The sequence below is a fragment of the Cetorhinus maximus genome, chromosome 11, assembly GCF_964194155.1.
Source record: "Cetorhinus maximus chromosome 11, sCetMax3.hap1.1, whole genome shotgun sequence".
Classification (NCBI taxonomy): domain Eukaryota; kingdom Metazoa; phylum Chordata; class Chondrichthyes; order Lamniformes; family Cetorhinidae; genus Cetorhinus; species Cetorhinus maximus.
The window spans coordinates 74736053-74755769 of record NC_135889.1 but is presented as its reverse complement, the minus strand read 5'-3'; the positions used below and the strand labels follow the sequence as shown (position 1 = coordinate 74755769).

General features: G+C 42.1%; 1 protein-coding gene across 3 annotated transcripts in view; it reads right to left on the bottom strand.

Moving 5' to 3' along the window:
• Nucleotides 1–19717, bottom strand: part of LOC144686686 (protein TANC1-like) — a 270044-nt gene that overhangs the window by 29435 nt on the left and 220892 nt on the right. For all 3 annotated transcript variants that reach the window (XM_078552222.1, XM_078552225.1, XM_078552224.1), the window contains 2 exons: nucleotides 3644–3829; nucleotides 2432–2510 (listed from right to left, as the gene is read on the bottom strand). In XM_078552222.1, the coding sequence (XP_078408348.1) occupies nucleotides 2432–2510; nucleotides 3644–3829 (265 nt within the window). The remainder of the gene's footprint in view (nucleotides 1–2431; nucleotides 2511–3643; nucleotides 3830–19717) is intronic.

Sequence of the window (19717 nt, the reverse complement as noted above, 5' to 3'; positions counted from 1 at the left end):
TCCCAATGGTCCATGGTTCACTTGCCCCAATTCATTCCTCAGAACTAAATCTAGCACTGCTTCCTTCCTCATTGGGCTAAGAACATAATGATCAACAGAGTTCTCTTGCACACATTTCAGGATGAGCAGCAAAATAACAATTCTCACTGGCTAATGTTTGTTTACAAGTGTACAGCTCACACACTGACCTTGTACTGTATTTAGATGTATATAAAAATACTATCAAAATTAATTCTATTTGGCATATTCTCCCCTCCCCATTTCCCACATTCACTCTGCCCTACTTTTGCCCTAATTGATCCAACTGAGCTTATCTTTTCTCCTGAAAAAAATTAAGTTTAACATTTTTATTTTATTTGTTTCCTCCCAGCTATACTCATTGAAAATTGCTATTAAAGACTTTCTTCAACCATTAAAAGCCAAGACATATGAATGGCATGATTGCATTATGGTGCGAGGTCAATTTTAATATTTTATGCATCAAATTGTGGAAAAGGCTCACATTGACAACCTACACAACACAAAGGCACCTGCTTGAATAAACCTGATCACTGCAGTTGGAAGGATAAAACTGCAACATTCGATTAGAAGCATGTCTATCTTGGAAAATAATATTTTGGAATCATTAATATGAAGTAATGTACGTCAAATATAGTTTAACCGAAGGCATTCTAGAAATTCATTGCCTTTGCTACTTGGACTTTACTGCTTCTTGCAATGTGTGTGTAAATTAAAATCTTCCATTATATACCCATTATTTGTCACCTTGCTCATTATATCAGTATTATGTCAGTAAACAACTCAGAGTCTTGCATCCTTTGCTGTATCTTAACTCTACCCAGATTGCTTCCATAGCCTGATCGCCTCCACTGAAATCCCTTCTTTCTACTGCTGCAATTGCGTCTTTTATCAATATTGTGGCACCTTCTCCCTTTCCAATTTCTCCATTTCTTCTGAAGATCCTATATCCTGTAATATTTAGTTCCCAATCATGCCCAGCTTGTGGCCGGGTCTCTGTAAAGCCACATCATCATGGGCCACATCATCATACGTTTTAAGCTGCATTTTGCTTTTAACTCACTTGATTTGTCGAGCTAAATGCTCCACCCTGCCCACATGTCCTGCTGGTCTTTCTCACATACATGCCAAGTCAAATGGTATTCTCCCTTCCTGCTACCCCCAACTAGTTTGAATCATTTCCCCGCTGCCTTATTTACTATTTCCTCAAGAGCCTAGGTCTCTTTCCTATTTAGATGAAGGCCATCCTGTCTGTACAGTTGACGCTGTGCCAAACATGGCCCCTGTATCCCAAGATCTGAAACCCTCACCTTAATGCCTTTGAGAGGAGAGCAGTGGAGATGAAAATCCTGAAACCATTTAGAAACAACTAGATGAAGCAATGAGTGGGTTTGCTCGGGGGGGGGGATGGCAGCGGAGGGTAAGGTATTCTGGATGGATGAATTAAAATGCGCAGAATGCTCTCATAGAAAAAAAGAGGCGAACTCTGGAACCTGCATTCAAGTTTTAATTGTTTTTGCTTCTCGTTTCTTTCTAATTTATGCTACTACTTCTCTATTCATATCTTTAACAATTTCTCATTTTTCTTCTTGTGGAAATTTTATACGTTTTATTTTATCATTTATGTTTTGATTCTGTCAATATTCTTCTTTTCTCCATTGCATCCAATTGAATATTTCATTACTTCCCTTCCTTTTTGAAAAAACTTTTTCTATTCATATTTTGAAAGTGTAATCCAAATAAGAAATGTCTCTGAGTGAAAATTCATTCAGGGAATTGATTTCACTCCATGGAGATTCTTTTTGAGAACCCTGATTTTTCACAACAGACTTTCTGGAAAAAGCTCTTCATTCTATTATCAAAGACAAATGTACTTTTGTTTTCTTTCGTACAATTTAATTCCCTAACCATCAGATAAAGATTGAAGTACTTACAAGAACATCCATTGACATAAACCCTCTACATTAAAAATAAGCTTCCTAAATATAAATCTCATCATAATTATTTTTGCACACTACTTCAAGTGCTAACTCAGTACAACCCATGAATGTTTCCATTTTATTCTGAAAATGGATCTGCTGAATGAAATCATATTAATAGAAGTAATGAAACAAATCATCTCCTGGACAAAACGGCGGCATTGCTAAGTATTATTAATTAAAACAAAAAGCAAATTTAACCAAAATTCAAAGTAATAAGTTAAATTCAAATACAGTAAAGTACATTCAATCTCATTATATATAAGTTTCACAATATTAGTGCTCATTGCTAATGAGCAATTGCAATGCAACAGTTAAAATGTAATCATAATCATTTAGTTATCTGGTGAAATAGTAAGAGTGCATGGGATCCTCCTTTAAACTGTAGGAACTTGATTTATAGTGCAAACAGAAAAACTCTCAAAAATGATTACCTGTTTCACCCCAAAGAGTGTCGAAGCTATTGACCTCTACTCTATTCTCATTGTCGAGTTCTTGCAGATTCTTCACAATCTATAAGTAGCATAGATGCAAACAAAGAAAAATTGAAAAGGATGAATGTCAGACAGGAATAAAACATACTAATTTTTCCTAACAAGCTTCAAAATTCAAAAATTGGAGGTGCAAAGTAGCGTTCTCCAATATACTTCCATTGTTTAGGAAAGAACAGCTTTTCAATAAAATTTTAAGAATTTAAATGAATGGCTGGCAAGCTGATGTCAAAGCAACAACTTATTTGTAATAAAATCATCAAAATAAAAAGGGCTGGTACAGGATAGGCAGGCTGCCCACAGTTTCAACTTACAAAAAGTAATATTAGGACTCATTTCAGAAGGTTCTTCTTCACACAGTGATCAACACTTGGAATGGGCCTTTGAGCAGAGGGGTGGTGATCAAAACCCTGGAATCTTTTAGATAAATTTGATGCAGCATTTGGGGAGAAGTATAAGGCTGCTCTGGATGGATGAATTGAAATGCACAGAAAGGTCTCTCTCTGATTAAACATTGTTTAGCTTTAATTTTTAAGCGTTGAAATCTTCTGCAATATACACTTAAAAGAATGAAGCATTATTCTGCGCCTTTGGGTAATTCTGTTCTATACCAGTTTTCCACTGTGGTCTGTTCATTGACCACCACTAGGCAATGTGGGAAAACCACCTACAGTGACTCTTCCACCTACTTCCAATATGAGAAGCTGCCCGCTGGCAATTCACATGTGAAGGATTATGGACACAAACAAGCTCTTCAACTAGCATTCCAGTAAAATCGGGTTCCAAAATAAAATGAGAGAAGAAAATATTTTGCTTGTAAACATTTGCAAAGAATATTCCAGAAAGTAAATCATGGATGCCACAATACAGTATCCACAAAGCAAATCATTAATTCCAAACAAAGAAATGAGAAGAGATGCCATACAGAATCAAGAAACTACTCAGAAACAAACTTGAGCTCACTAGATAACAGGCCCACTTAATTGCATGTTCAATGAAGGATCACATCCATCCAAAACATAAAGATAACTTCATTCTATCAAATGTTGTACAAATGTAAATGACAGATAGTCCTCAAAGTATTTTGGTGGAAAATGTCCAGAATTATGTATGTATAATATAAGCAGGTTGATATATCACTTTCTTGGAACTTACTTCAGTATGTCCCATGCTTGCTGCTGCAATCAGGGCTTGCTGAAGGGCCTGACTTTTCCTGAAAGAATGCTGGTGCTGCGTGGTTAATGCCCAATCTACTTGGAGTAAATATTTAATAACTTCACGATGACCTCGTAAAGAAGCATGAACCAATGCACACTGACCATTTTTATCTGTGTAATCAACCTGCAAGTTAAAAAATTTAAATTAATTTAACAGAATAATTGTACATTGCATTGTTTTCAAACACTAACATGGGATTCTTTTTAAACTCACATTACTATGATCCCTATTTTTAATTCCTTTTACCATTCTAGTTGAAAGCCTTTCACGGAGATCAGCAACGAGATGGTACAAAACAAGGTGGTATCTATAACTTTGAATTCTAAACTTTGAATTCAACATGATCAATGGTTTTTCAGTAAAGTAGTTACACAAAATATCTGTATCTAAAAACTTTGTATCATCCATAAACAAGAGTATCGTAAGCGATTGCTTCATTATCAGTGTTACTTATGCTAATTATACTAAATTATTTGAGATAGTTCACTACATATACATCACTGATTAAATAAATTAGGCATAAAATATATGTATAAAAATTAAACAGTAACAAATAACAAGGTAGATTGCCGTAGGTTACAACATGAAACTTAAAAGTTCCTCTGGCTCACAGTAATAAAGATGTGATGATTTACTAACCCACCCATCACCGAAACTGAGTTGCTGCCTATTGCTTAAAAAAAATGCGTACGTGGCAAAGTCCATACCATCAAACCTTCCCTTATTCAATTTCACATCAACAGAACAGGAAGACATAGTGAGAGCAGATTCCCTTTAGAATTACAATTATCCAGCTACCCCCTCAAAAGATCAAAGCTAATTCAAAAATTGATATGGTACACAATGAACAAACGTTCCTGTTCAGTGCCTAAAACTATTCATGTAATTAGCCCTTGCTCTCAAAGAACTGGTGTGTAACTTTATACCCAAATACGTCAATGCAGCTTTACAGAGGTTGAACAGAAAGCCTGGTTACTGCAATTTAGCTCACTGGATGAACACAAGCATTTTTGTATTCCCCTTGTTTTTATATAACGAAATATAAACATTATCAGACCATGTAAACTACTAATCATATGAAAAGGAGCAGAAAGTCAATACAGCTGCTTTCATCCAATTCTACGACTTTGAACCCAAGTGCTGTATGAAAATAACCAAGAATGTAACACTTGTTAACTCAGTTAATATTGTGAAACCAGATCTAATAGCTAACAATTTATAAGTCATGCATCGACATGAATTTTCCTGCCTCTTAATAGGCTAAGGAAATGGCAGCACATGGCTTGAGATAAAGTTATCTCCTTTTTAAATTCAAAACCAGTTAATAGGAAATCAAACAGCATCTTTTACAGCTAAATGAAGCTCGTAAAATTCAGAACATAGGAACAGGAGTAGGTCATTCAGCCCCTCAGCCCATGAAGCAATTCAGTTCCTCACCAGTTCAGATCCTGGCCAGATCATGAAGGACATATCTGTCAGACTGGGCCTGCAGCAGGTGGTGAGAACCACCATGAGGGAAAACCCCTCTTGTCCTCACCAATCTACCTATTTCAATCCGTGCTAAATGGAATAGATTCAGAACAGATCTAGTAACTCAGATCAAAACTAGCAATCCATGAGGGGCTGTGGGCCATCAGCAGCAGAACTGCATTCCACAACAATCTGTAACCTCATAGCCTGGCATATCCTTCACTTTATCATACTGTCAAGCCAGACGTCAATCCTGATTCAATGAGGAGAGCATGCCAGGAGCAGCACCAGGCATACCTAAAAGTAAGGTGTCAATCCAGTGAAGCTACACACAGGATAACATGCATGCTAGGCAGTGAAAGTAGCATACTCTAAGCAGAGTGAAACAACCCCACAACTAACAGATCACATAAAAGCTCTGCAGTCCTGCGGCATCCAGTCGTGAATCTTGCTGGATAATTAACAATGGGAGGAGATTCCATGAATATCCTCATCCCCAATGATGGTGGAACTTAGGGTGAGTGCAAAAGACAAGGCTGAAGTGTCTATGACTATCTTTAACTAGAAATGTCAAGATGATCCATTTTCACCTCCTCCTGAGGTGTCCAGGATTGTAGATGCCAGTGTTCACCCAATTAGATTGACTCTACATAATAGCAAGAAAGTTGAGCACAATGAATACTGAAAGACAATGGACTGCCAATGACATCCAGGCTGCAGTGAGCCCAGTCTGGCACTTCTGTTCTTCAAGTAGCACTTACTCACCAATAACCTGCTAACCAATGCTTAGTTTGGGAATCACCAGGATCACCTGGTTCCAGACCTCAATAAAGCCTTGATCCAAACATCAGCAAAGAAGCTGAATTCCAGTGATGAGGTGAGGGTGACTGCCCTTAACATCAAGTCAGCATTTGACTGAGTGTAGCATCATGGAGCCTTGGCAAAACTGAAGTCAATGGAGTCAGGAAGAAAACTTTCCACTGGTTGGAGTCATGCCTAGCACAAAGGAAGATAATTGTGGTTGTTGATAGCCAATCATCTCAGCCTCAAGACATTTCTGTTGAAGTTCCTCCGGAATGTATCCTAAGCTCAACTATCTTCAGCTGCTTCATCAATGAACTTCCCTCCATCACAAGGTCAGAAGTAGGGATATTCACTGATGACTGCATGGATGTTCAGTTCCATTCTATTCACTGCTTAATCATCTGCAAAGTTGTATGCATCCACGCCTCATGAACTGGATAACGTTCAGGTTTGGGTTGATAGGTGACTAGTGACATTCAGACCACCCCAGTGCTGAACAATGACCATTTCCCCATGGCGTTCAATGGTATTGTCATCTGTTCTAAGTGGTAGATGAAATGGTTTCTTGCTCTCTCACACACTTTTACACAAAGGATGAAATCAGAAATCAAATGACTATGGCAAGCCACAGTGCAAAAGGTAAAGGCACTTCTCCAAAACATCCCTCTTTTCATAAAGAGAAAAAAAAACAACTTGCACACACTATCATTTGCAGTTACAAGTCAGGTACATACATGGTCTACAATGAAAATTATCACATATGTTCAGAAAACTGTTTGTATATTCTAGTCTGTCCCACTTTCGTCTGTCTCAAGCATGCATTACGCACAATCTTTAAAGTCTTCATGTTTTCTAATTGTGCATGTGAGAGTTGTTATTGGCTGTTCGTCTGGTGTCCGCTCATTCCTGGGGTGATGTTGCCTCGCCGGGGAACGTCGCTGCCATGGTGAGTGTTGCTGCCATTGAAATTGCAGCTGATCTGTTATCTTTGTTGGGGAATGATTGACCCCTGGGGCTGATGGTCATTGAGTTCCTTGTCCGGTTGATGAAATTGCATCTTCCTCATCAGCTGTCTGCTGTGAGGGAGCAGGTTCTCCAGTTCTATGTATATGTCTGCGGTTATGATGATTTATCTGGTTGTTCATTTTCACCATGTACAATCGAGGTGACAACTTCTCTACACAGGTCTCAAGTTGACAGGTGGGATTGACTTTTGTTGAGTGTTGAATGCTTGCAATCTGACCGGCTCTCCATGTCCCAGTTCTGGCAATGATTTGGCGGCTCTTTCAAAGTGAAATTTGACTTTCTATTGTTTCACTTTGATTTTGCCACTCACACCTGTTACTACTACTGGTTTCAGCAATTTTTTAGTTATCGGAAGAGTAGTTTGGGTGCGCATGACATTAGTTGCTGAACTGGACTGCTTTCCATGCCTCCAGCAGGTGTATTTCTCCACTCTAGAATTGCCTTGTGCTCATCTGTGCTGGATCCACTCAATTTATTGATGATCCCTTTGACAATTTTCATCATTGCCTCAGCCTTTCCATTTGATTGTGGATATTGTGGAGATGATGTATAGTGCTTAATTTCCCAATCACTTACAAGTGCCTGAATTCTTCACTTGTGAACTGAGAGCCACTGTCCCTCACCACAATGTCAGGAATGCCATAACAAGAAGTGTGCTCTCAAGCTTTCTACGATCTCACTGGCGGTCATTGACGTCAGCTTACCTAATTCCCAGTAGTCTGAATAGTGGTCACTGGTAATGTGATAAGACAATAAAGAGGTCGAAGGATGGGGGGTTTGGGGGGTGGGGAGGGTGTGATCAGGGTCATTTCATGGTGGGAAGGATGAGGACCTCGGGCAATAGGAGCCCTCGCTTTCTGTTCCATCATACAGCCTCCTTCATTATCGGGTCACCATCTTGAGTAGCTTCACACAGGTCTGAGAAGCTAATGATGTTGCATGTAGCACCAGTGTCTACCTGACACCATATTAATTTGATGCTCTCTTTCTGCAGTCATCATTCCAATAATCACAAACCATTTTTTCCCTCAAAACTTGAGGGTGTGAACCTGTTCTCGGGTGTAGAGTGATTAGTCAGGATCATCGTCCAACATCTTTCCAGCAGCCATTTTTATAGACTTTACTTTACTTCTTTCCAGAACACTTACGTACAAAGTCATTCAGCTTCATGCACTTATAACACTGCTTTCCCCAGGCTGGGCATGCTTCCTTTTCTTTCATTTGGTGTCCCCTGCAATATTTACATCCAGTACTTAGGCCTTGATCTTTCTGCTGGCCCTTCTGCAAATAGTCCTTCCTTTTCTCCATTGTCTTGTGCTTGGAAGGCCTGAACTGTCTCTCAGCATAGTGCAAAGCCTCATCAGCTGATGTTTGACCACTTCAGAGCTTCTACAGCTGTCAATAGCTTTCTTGAGAGTAAACTTCTCTTCTCTTAGCAGATGTGCTCTCACGGCAGGATCTCTTGTTCCTAAGACAATCCCATTGTTGATCAGGTCATCTCTCAGTTGCTCAAACTCAAGATTCAGCTAGTGGACGTCTCAATGAAGTCACACACTGTTCAATATTTTCGCTCTCTTTCTGACCTTTGGTGCTGAACACATAGCGTTCATAAGTAACATCAATACAGGGCTCAAAGTGGGTCCTCAAAACCTCCAAAATTTTACAAGACTGGCTTTTCTGCACCTCAGTGAGGTCTAGGGTGCAATACAACTTGTAGCCCTCCTTCTTCAGCACTTATAACAAGAGTTAATATTCTTATTAGTCCAGATTTCTTGTTTAACTCTGTGGCAATTTCATAGTTTGGCCATTGAGACTGGAAGAATTTCCAATTTATTTTCAAATCTCCTTTAATCTCCTCCATAGGAGCCGATACTGGAATATTCAAAGCCGTACATACTGACTCATCCAGCAGAAAATGTCCTGTACAAAGTTGCAGACTGAAGTTTTAATTATTCTCTGCTGTTTCTTACAGCACCTCGCTTTCTTCCAGCTATCAAAATACACTCAATTTCAGCTGCATACTCCTGAAACCATGTTCCAAGTGGTAGCTGAAGTGGCTTTTGCTCTCAAGCCTTTATACACCAAGGTTGACTTCAGAGGTCACATGACTATGGCAAGGCACAGTGCACAAAGGCATTCCTCAAACTACTATTGCTAATTCCCCCACCATCAATATCCTCAACCATGAACTAGAAACTGGACCAGTCACACAAATACTGTGGCTACAAGAGCAGATTAGAAGCTGGGAATTCTGCAGTGGATAACTCACCTCCTGACACCCTAAAGCCTGTACAACATCCACAAGGCACAGGTTAGTGTGTGATGGAATTCTCCTTACTTGCCTGTGTTAAAATCCCCATGGGGGAACAGCAAACCAAAACAACCAAATTTACCAAACGACCCTCAAATGAAGAAACTACCAACAAGATTTCATTTATTGTAGCTTTTACTTTAACACAAATTAGAACCAATGCAAATGATACTTCAAAGAAAAAGATAAATTTCATTTTAAATAGTCAATATAAAGATAAGTCTTAAACAACCATGCAAGCACCCACATCACTCCCAGCACAAATATGGCACTACGTGCAATTTCAGTGTTTCCACCTCAATCAATTAAGCCCTCGAGTCGTATTCACTAGCGCATGTCTACCGACCTTCTCTCACTTGGGTCACATCTGTCTTAAGGGCATAGCTTTCCAGAGTTCCTTTTCAACTGACCAACCAACAACACTCAGTTTACAATCTGGTCCTCTCATACAAAGTCTCAGCTTCTTCATGTGCCCAAGCTATTCACACCACTTATTAAGATTCAGCCCCTTTTAGCACACTCATACGTTGCTTCCTCAAGAACTTCTGGAACTCTTTTTTCTCCTTCTTATTGCCAAGCAGAAAACTGACCTTTTCGTAGTACTTTGCTGGCTTCCCCTCACACGAATTCTGTATTCCTCTTTCTGTCTCTGCTTGCTTTCTCTTTGTGTCTTCAACAGTGTGATCAACTTCACCCTCCAGCTCTCCTTTGTGTCTGGCCACACGGCTTCTGTCTTAACTTTCTTTCTGTTGGTACTGCTTCCAGGTCAAGCTTCATTGGGTCACATGAACCGGTATTTCTTATCATTCAAGAAGATTACAATCAATCCCTTTGCAACTGATGCAAACTCTTAAAAGTCCTTTTCAAACATTCTTAAAAACAATTACAGATTCCAGGCCTTGTTTCCATGAAACAAGTACAAATTTTCCTTATTGTACTTTTTCTGGGTCTAAGGTTGTCACACCTAGATGAGTGCAACTCCAAGAAACTGTCAAGAAGCTCGACACCATTCAGGACAAAGCAAGTTGTTTGACTAGCACTCTATCCACCGCCTTATGAATTTATTTCCTCCAGCACCAGCACACCACAGCAACAATGTACACTATCTACAAGATACAATGCAGCAACTCACCAAGGCTCCTTCGACAGCACTTTCCAAACCTGTGTGCTTTACCACCTCGAAGGACAAAGGCAGCAAGCATACATTATCACCTGCAAGTTCCTCTCCAAGTCACACACAATTCTGACTTGGAACTATATCACTGTTTCTTCAATGTCAAAATCCTGGAACTTCCTAACAACACTGTGGGTTCACCTAAATCACAAGCTTCAGCTGTTTAGAAGGGAGATCACCACCACCTTCTCAAGGGCAATTAGGCATGGGCAATAATTGTTGGCCTTGCCAGCAATGCCCACATCCCACAAACAAATTAAAAATAAATCTATATTCTACTTCCATTTACCAGCCTTGGCTCCATATCCCTTAATATCCTTACCTAATAAAAATATCAAGGTTTCCACATTTTCAACTGATCTTTTCTCAACAGCTACACTACTTGGTGCCCTACTAGCGTGAGTTGTACAGTACCAAGCAGCAGTATGTGCAATCTCAAACTTATACATCATAAGGTAGATGATAAATGTTTATGTTGCGAGGTGTCCTATCAGCGATGCACTGACTGAAAGGATGGTGGAAGGAGACTCAATAGTGTCTTCTGAAATGGATATACTTTAACAAGGAACATTTTCAGGGCTATGGGGAAAAAACAGGTGAGTGGGACTAGTTGGAAAGCTGTTTCAAAGAGTTGGTACAGGTACAAATAACTGATTGGCCCCCATTTGTTCCGCATAACTCTGATATTAGTATAACAATGGGCCAGAATTTACTAGAGATTTAAGGATTGAGAAATAAACGGAAAAAGGATGGAGATGATGAGTGAATCAGGCTGGGTGAATTCAATATCAAATCAAGTACAGAAAGTGAAATAAAGAGAAGGAAAGGAAAGATTGCATTAAGAGAAAAAAGGCAAAGAAAAGGGAAAAAAAGTGAATATTTTAAATTTGACATTATAAAATGTCCAATTTGTTACTTAAGGAATGAGATTTCACACTTTTAATTGTTCATTTTCTGGATCAGAAAGGTTGATTGGTAACATTAACAATCATCATGCTGTTAAAAGGCTTCTTATGCTATTAATTACTTGACTTTCTGTGGCAAGTTTAATGGGCAATTGATATGGAAGTGCAGCAACTTCCTGGGCAGGATTTTTCCCTTGGCAGAGGTGGTAGGGAAGCCGACCGCCACCTGTGATCAGCTCCGCACTGCGATTTCATGCTGGCGGGTCTGCGTGGAATGCGAGCGGCAGCAGTCAGTGCTGCCTGTGTGGGCAGGAAGAGGAGGGCGAGCGGGCCTAGTGTGATCTTCGTGCATGCGCACGAAAGAGCGCTTCAATCTCCCTGAGGCATGGAGCTGCCTCAGGGAGATGAAGCTCTGTTTAAAAAAAAAAGGAAATAAAATAGTCGTAAAACATGTTCTCTCATGTGATTGTCAATGAACTGGGACATGTTTTTAGTTCAAAAATAACATTTTTATTTGATGTTTATTTGCTTTAGGAAACCTCATCCTACCCATGGATGAGGTTTCCTAAAGAACGTAAAGGCCACTTGGCCTTTTCGCCCGCCCGCCAACCGTGAGGTTGGATGGGCAGCGTAAATTTGAATGTAATTAGCTTCATAATGGCCTTAATAGGCCTTATAATTGTTGGCGGGCCCAGCCAACTCCGGCATGCGCCCAAGAGTGAAATATCGTGAGACTGCGGGATGACATCAGGGCGCTTGCCTGACGTCATCACGCGTCATTTTACACTCGGGCGTGTTGGACGCGCACCCACACGCCGAGCGTAATATTCTGCCCCATGAAGCTCATGAGGTGGTTAATGGTGAGAAGCCATTTCCACAAAACTAATGGTGGAATGCCGCAAAGCACCCAGCAACTTGTAGTGATTCACAATTCACAGCATATCCCTTCCTCTCTACAAGTTGCTGGATGATTTGCACATTTATAAATGAGTGTGTCATGCAGACACCATTATTAATGTATAAATTCCAGCCCCTAATTGTCATCAGCTATCCCTTGATTCAAGGACGATGTCTACTCAGGGTTGCGAATTTCTACCATGGGTCTTCATGTGACAGAGCAGGCCGATTCTCGACCCATAGATCTTTGGGTACATGGGGCAGGGTGTTCCATGAGGTGCTGAGATCCGGAGTGCAAGATTCGCTTCCTTTTCTTTCCTTCTCTGCCACCACTGTGCCTCATCAATAAGGCGCTTGGACTCAAAACGTGATGCTGCATGATGGACAAGTTGTCGCCATTTTGAACAGTTGGTAGCGAGCTCCATCCAGTCATTAATGTCAATGCTGCCGTGCTCCAAGGAGAGCTTCAGAACATCTTCGTAATGTTTTCTTTGTCCTCGCCTAGAATGCTGCTCATTTGAGATGATATATACATGCATACATACAGACATACACAAACATGTCCTTAGAAACAGTATTTAAATTCTTCTTTAATTACAGTTACATGAACACAGAAAATGACAGGTTAATTTCTTGATTGCAGCTGGGAACTCTGCTAGAAAGTACACAAATGCAATTGTAGAGAATTCAGCTTAGAGACAGGTCAAAACATGAGTGCCTCCATTCTTTGCATTCACTCTCAGAGAGCTGCTTGCTTGAAATCACGGTTCAGAGAATGACTCTTGCAATGGGATATAAGGCAAAAATAGTTGCATCAGTTTGGTTCAGTCAGTAGCACTCACTCAAATCAGACAGTTGTCCTGTCAAGCCCAATTCCAACTCACCATGCAATCTATTTGGTACTTCAATGCAGCATTGGCGGATTGCCACATTTGCCTTTTTACTGGATGTAAAAGGTTCCATGAATTTGAGCAGAGGTTTTTCCCTAGTGCCCTAAAGAACATTTCTTTTCTCACCACCACCAAAAACAGATTAGCTGGTCATTCATTCACTTTCTGTAGAAATTTTGTTAAAAGGTTTTCAATAAAACAGGAACCTACTTGAAAGGTGCTTCAATAACATTCACAGAATCTCTCAGTGCAGAAGAGGCCCTTCGGCCCATCGAGTCTGCACCGACACGTGAGAAACACCTGACCTACCTACCTAATCCCATTTACCAGCACTTGGCCCATAGCCTTGAATGTTATGAAATGCCAAGAGCTCATCCAGGTACTTTTTAAAGGATGTGAAGCAATCCGCTTCCGCCATACTCCCAGGCAGTGCATTCCAGGCCATCACCACCCTTTGGGTAAAAAAGTTTTCCTCACATCCCCCCTAAACCTCCTGCCCCTCACCTTGAACTTGTGTCCCCTCGTGACTGACCCTTCAACTAGGGGGAACAGCTGCTCCCTATCCACCCTGTCCATGCCCCTCATAATCTTGCACATCTCGATCAGGTCACCGCTCAGTCTTCTCTGCTCCAACGAAAACAACCCAAGTCTATCCAACCTCTCTTCATAACTTAAATGTTTCATCCCAGGCAACATCCTGGTGAATCTCCTCTGCGCCCCTTCCAGTGCAATCACATCCTTCCTATAATGTGGCGACCAGAACTGCACACAGTACTCCAGCTGTGGCCTCACCAAGGTTCTATACAACTCCAACATGATCTCCCTACTTTTGTAATAGAAACATAGAAACTAGGAGCAGGAGTAGGCCATTCGGCCCTCCTAGCCTGCTCTGCCATTCATTATGATCATGGCTGATCATCCAACTCAATAGCCTGCTCCCGCTTTCTCCCCATACCCTTTGATCCCTTTCGCCCCAAGAGCTATATCTAACTCCTTCTTGAAAACATACAATGTTTTGGACTCAACTACTTTCTGAGGTAATGAATTCCACAGGCTCACCACTTTCTGGGTGAAGAAATTTCTCCTCATCTCAGTCCTAAATGGTCTACCCCATATCCTCAGACTTTGACCGCTAGTTCTGGACTCCCCCACCATTGGGAACATCCTTCCTGCATCTACCCTGTCCAGATCTGTTAGAATTTTATAGGTTTCTATGAGATCCCCCCCCATATTCCTCTGAACTCCAGCAAATATAATCCCAATCGACTCAATCCCTCCTCATATGTCAGTCCCACCATCCCAGGAATCAGTCGGGTAAACCTTCGCTGCACTCCCTCTATAGCAAGAGCATCCTTCCTCAAATAAGGAGACCAAAGCTGCACACAATATTCCAGGTGTGGTCTCACCAAGGCCCTGTACAATTGCAGCAAGACATTCCTGTTCCTGTACTCGATTCCTCTGGCTATGAAGGCCAACATACCATTTGCCTTCTTTACCGCCTGCTGCACTTGCATGCTTACCTTCAGCGACTGGTATACGATACCCAGGTCTCGTTGCACATTCCCCTCTCTCAATTTCTAGCCATTCAGATAATAATCTGCCTTCCTGTTTTTGCTACCAAAATGGATAACCTCACACTTATCTATATTATACTGCATCTTCCATGCATTTGCCCACTCACTCAGCTTGTCCAAATCATACTGAAGCATCTCTGCATCCTCCTCACAGCACACCTTCCTACCCAGCTTTGTGTCATCTGTAAATTTGGAGATATTACATTTAATTCCCTCATCTAAATCATTAATATATATTGTGAATAACTGGGGTCCCAGCAACGATCCCGGCGGTACCCCACTAGTCACTGCCTGCCATTCGGAAAAAGACTTGTTTATTCCTACTCATTGTTTCCTGTCTGCCAACCAGTTTTCTATCCATCTCAATACACTACCCCCAATCCCATGCGCTTTAATTTTACACGCCAATCTCTGGACTTTGTCGAAAGCCTTCTGAAAGTCCAAATAAACCACATCCACTGGCTCCCCCTCTTCAACTCTACTAGTTACATCCTCAAAAAATTCCAGTAGATTTGTCAAGCATGATTTCCCTTTCATAAATCCATGCTGACTCTGTCCAATTCTGCCACTGTTTTCCACGTGCTCAGCTATTAAATCTTTTTTAATGGAGTCTAGAATTTTCTCCAATACCGACGTCAGGCTGACTGGTCTATAATTCCCTGTTTTCTCTCTGCCTCCCTTTTTAAATTGTGGTGTTACATTAGCTACCCTCCAATCTGTAGGAACTGTTCCAGAGTCTATAGAATCTCAGAAGATGACCACCAATGAATCACTATTTCTAGGGCCACTTCCTTAAGTACTCTGGGAAGTAGATTATCAGGCCCTGGGGATTTACTGGCCTTCAATCCCATCAATTTCCGCAACACCATTTCCCCTCTAACACTGATTTCTTTCAGTTCCTCCCTCTCACTAAACCCTGTGTTCCCCAACATTTCGGGAATGTTATTAGTGTCCTCCTTTGTGAAGACAGAACCAAAGTATGTATTTAGTTGGTCAGCCATTTCTCTGTTCCCCATTCCAAATTCCCCTGTTTCTGACTGCAAGGGACCTACATTTGTCTTCCCCAATCTTTTTCTCTTCACATACCTATAGAAACTTTTACAGTCAGTTTTTATGTTCCCTGCAAGCTTACTCTCGTACTCTATTTGCCCCTTCTTAATCAATCCCTTGGTCCTCCTTTGCTGAAATATAAACTGCTCCCAATCCTCAGGTCTGTTGTTTTTTCTGGCCAATTTGTATGCCTCTTCCTTGCATCTAATACTATCTCTAATTTCCCTTGTAAGCCACGGTTTGGCCACCTTTCCTGTTTTACTTTTGTACCAGACAGGAATAAACAATTGTTGCAGTTCATCCATGCGTTCTTTGAATGTTTGCCATTGCCTATCCACCCTCATCCCTTTAAGCAATGTTTCCCAATCCATCACTGAGCCAACTCCCACCTCAAACCATCGTAGTTTCCTTTATTAAGATTCAGGACCCAAGTCTCAGGATCAACTACGGCACTCTCCATCTTGATGAAGAATTCTATATTATGGTTGCTCATCCCCAAGGGGCCTCGCACAATTAGATTGCCAATTATTCCTTTCTCATTACACAATAGCCAGTCGAAGATGGCCTGTTCTCTCGTTGGTTCCTCAATGTATTGGTCCAGAAAAACATCCCGTATACACTCAAGGAATTCCTCCTCTGCGGTATTGTTACTAATTTGATTTGCCCAATCTATATGCATATTAAAGTCACCCATAGCTACAGATGTTCCTTTATTACATGCGTCTCTAATTTCCTGTTTAATGCCATTCCCAACATCACCACTACAGTTTGGGGGGCTACATACAACCCCCACTAAAATATTTTGCCCCTTAGTGTTTCTCAGCTCTACCCATACAGATTCCACATCGTCGGAGCTAATATCTTTCCTCACTATTGCGTTAATTTCCTCTTTTAACCAGCAATACAACTCCACCGCCTTTTCTTTTTTGTCTGCCCTTCCTAAATACTGAATACCCTTGGATGTTCAGTTCCCACCCCGGGTCACCCTGTAGCCATGTCTCTGTAATCTCGACTATATCATACCTGTTTACATCTATTTGCGTGGTTAATTCATCCACTTTATTGCGAATGCTCCTCGCGTTAAGGCACAAAGCCGTAAGGCTTGTCATTTTAACAAATACTTGTCCCGTTCCCACTATTTTTCACTGAGGCCCTGTTTGATTCTTGCCCTTGATTTCACTATCACTTTTCTTATTCCGCTTTCTGTCTTTTGTTCTTGTCCTTGATTCCCCTTCCTCTGACTCCTTGCAAAGGTTCCCATCCCCCTGCCATTTTAGTTTAAATCCTCGCCAACCACTCTGGCAAATGTTCCCCTTAGGACATCAGTCCCTGTCCTGCCCAGGTGTAACCCGTCCAGTTTGTACTGGTCCCACCTCCCCCAGAACTGGTCCCAATATCCCAGGAATCTGAAACCCTCCCCTTCACACCATCTCTTCAACCACGCATTCATCTGATATATCCTGCTATTTCTACTCTGACTGGCACGTAGCACTGGTAGTAATCCTGAGATCACTACCTTTGAGGTCCTACTTTTCAACTTACTTCCTAACTCCCTATATTCTACTTTTAGGACCTCATCCTTTTTTTACCTGTGTCACTTGTACCAATGTGTACGATGGCCACTGGCTGTTCACCCTCCCCCTTCAGAATGTCCTCTAGCCACTCTGAGACATCCTTGACCCTAGCACCAGGGAGGCAGCATACCATTCTGGAGTCTCGTTTGCGGCCACAGAAGTGACTATCTATTCCCCTTCCAAGTGAACCCCCTATGACTATTGCATGTCCATACTTTTTACTCCTCCCCTGTGCAGCAGAGCCAACAGCGGTGCAATGAATTTGGCTGTTGCTGCTTTCTCCTGAGAGGCCATTCCCCCTCAACAGTATCCAATGCGGTATATCTGTTTTGCAGGGGAATAGCCACAGGAGATTCCTGCACTGCCTGCCTAGTCCTCTTGCTCTGCCTGGTGGTCACCCATTCCCTTCCTGCCTGTGGACTCTTAGCCTGCGGTGTGACCACCTCTCTATATGTGCCATCCACGATACTCTCCGCCTCGCAGATGCTCCACAGTGTCCCCAGCCGCCGCTCCAGCTCCAAAACCCGGGCTTCCAGGAGCTGCAGTTGGAGACACTTCCCACACACATGCTGGCCCTGAGCACTGGAAACGTGCCCGGCTTCCCACATACATCAGGAGGAGCACACCACAGCTTTGAGCTCTCCTGCCGTGACTTACCCCTTTAAATTAAATTAAACATTTTGGAAAATACTTAATATCAATTACTCTCAGGCCCTTCTTCCCTGCTCCTCGTTGTGACAGAATATAGCCCCTACAAACGATGAACCACAAAATAAGACCTTAAAAACTATAAGCAATAAAAGTAGTAAATGCTTACCCAGCCGTACTCTCAGTACTCAAAGGATCATCTTGTTCCCTCCTCACCGAACTCCCTCGGTCACCTCTGCTCTCCCACCTTCTCTTCAACTCCCGGCTCCTCTCGTGCTCCTCTTCAACTCCCGACCCCTCTCGCGTTCCTCTACAACTCCCGGCTCCTCTCGCGCTCCTCTTCAACTCCCGGCTCCTCTCGCGCTCTTCTTCAACTCCCGGCTCCTCTCGCGCTCCTCTTCAACTCCCGGCTCCTCTCGCGTTCCTTTTCAACTCCCGGCTCCTCTAGGTGCTGCTGACTGCCTGTCCCAGAGTCCTCCCTTCGCTCTCTCCTCTAGGTGTTGCTGACTGCCTGTCCCAGAGTCCTCCTCTCGGACTCTCCTCTCGGTGCTGTTGGCTGCCTGTCCCAAAGTCCTCCTCTCTATGCCTTGATTGATAAAGGCAAAGGTCCCATATGCCTTTTTCACCACCCCACTAACATGCCCCTCCATCTTCAGAGATCTATGGACACACACGCCAAGGTCCCTTTGTTCCTCAGAACTTCCTAGTGTCATGCCGTTCATTGAATACTTCCTTGTCAAATTACTCCTTCCAAAATGTATCACCTCACTCTTTTCAGGGTTAAATTCCATCTGCCACTTATCTGCCCATTTGACCATCCCGTCTATATCTTCCTGTAGCACAAGACACTTAACCTCACTGTTAACCACCCAGCCAATCTTTGTGTCATCCGCAAACTTGCTAATCCTACCCCCCACATAGTCATCTATGTCATTTATATAAATGGCAAATAATAGGAGAACCAGCACAGATCCCTGTGGTGTGCCACTGGACACTGGCTTCCAGCCACTATCGCATCCTTCTGTCATCACCCTCTGTCTCCTACAACTAAGCCAATTTTGAATCCACATTATCAAGTTACCCTGTATCCCATGCGCGTTTGCCTTCTTTATCAGTCTCCCATGTGGGACCTTGTCAAAGGCTTTGCTGAAATCCATATAAACTACATCAACTGCACTACCCTCATCTACACACCTGGTCACCTCCTCAAAAAATTCTATCAAATTTGTTAGGCATGACCTCTCTCTGACAAAGCCATGCTGACTATCCCTGATCAAACCTTGCCTCTCCAAGTGGAGATAGATACTCTCCTTCAGAATTTTCTCCAACAGTTTCCCTACCACTGACATGAGACTCACTGGTCTGTAGTTCCCTGGCTTATCTCTGCAACCCTTCTTAAATAGCGGAACCACATTGGCCGTTCTCCAGTCCTTTGGCACCTCCCCCGTGGCCAGAGAGGAATTAAAAATTTGGGTCAGAGCCCCTGCGATCTCCTCCCTTGCCTCCCTCAGCAGTCTGGGACACAAATCATCCAGACCTGGAGATTTGTCCACTTTTAAGCCTGCCAACACTTCCAATACCTTGTCACTCCCTATATCAATTTGCTCAGGAACTTCGCAGTCTCTCTCCCTGAGTTCCATACCTTCATCCTCGTTCTCTTGGGTGAAGAGGAATGTGACGTATTCGTT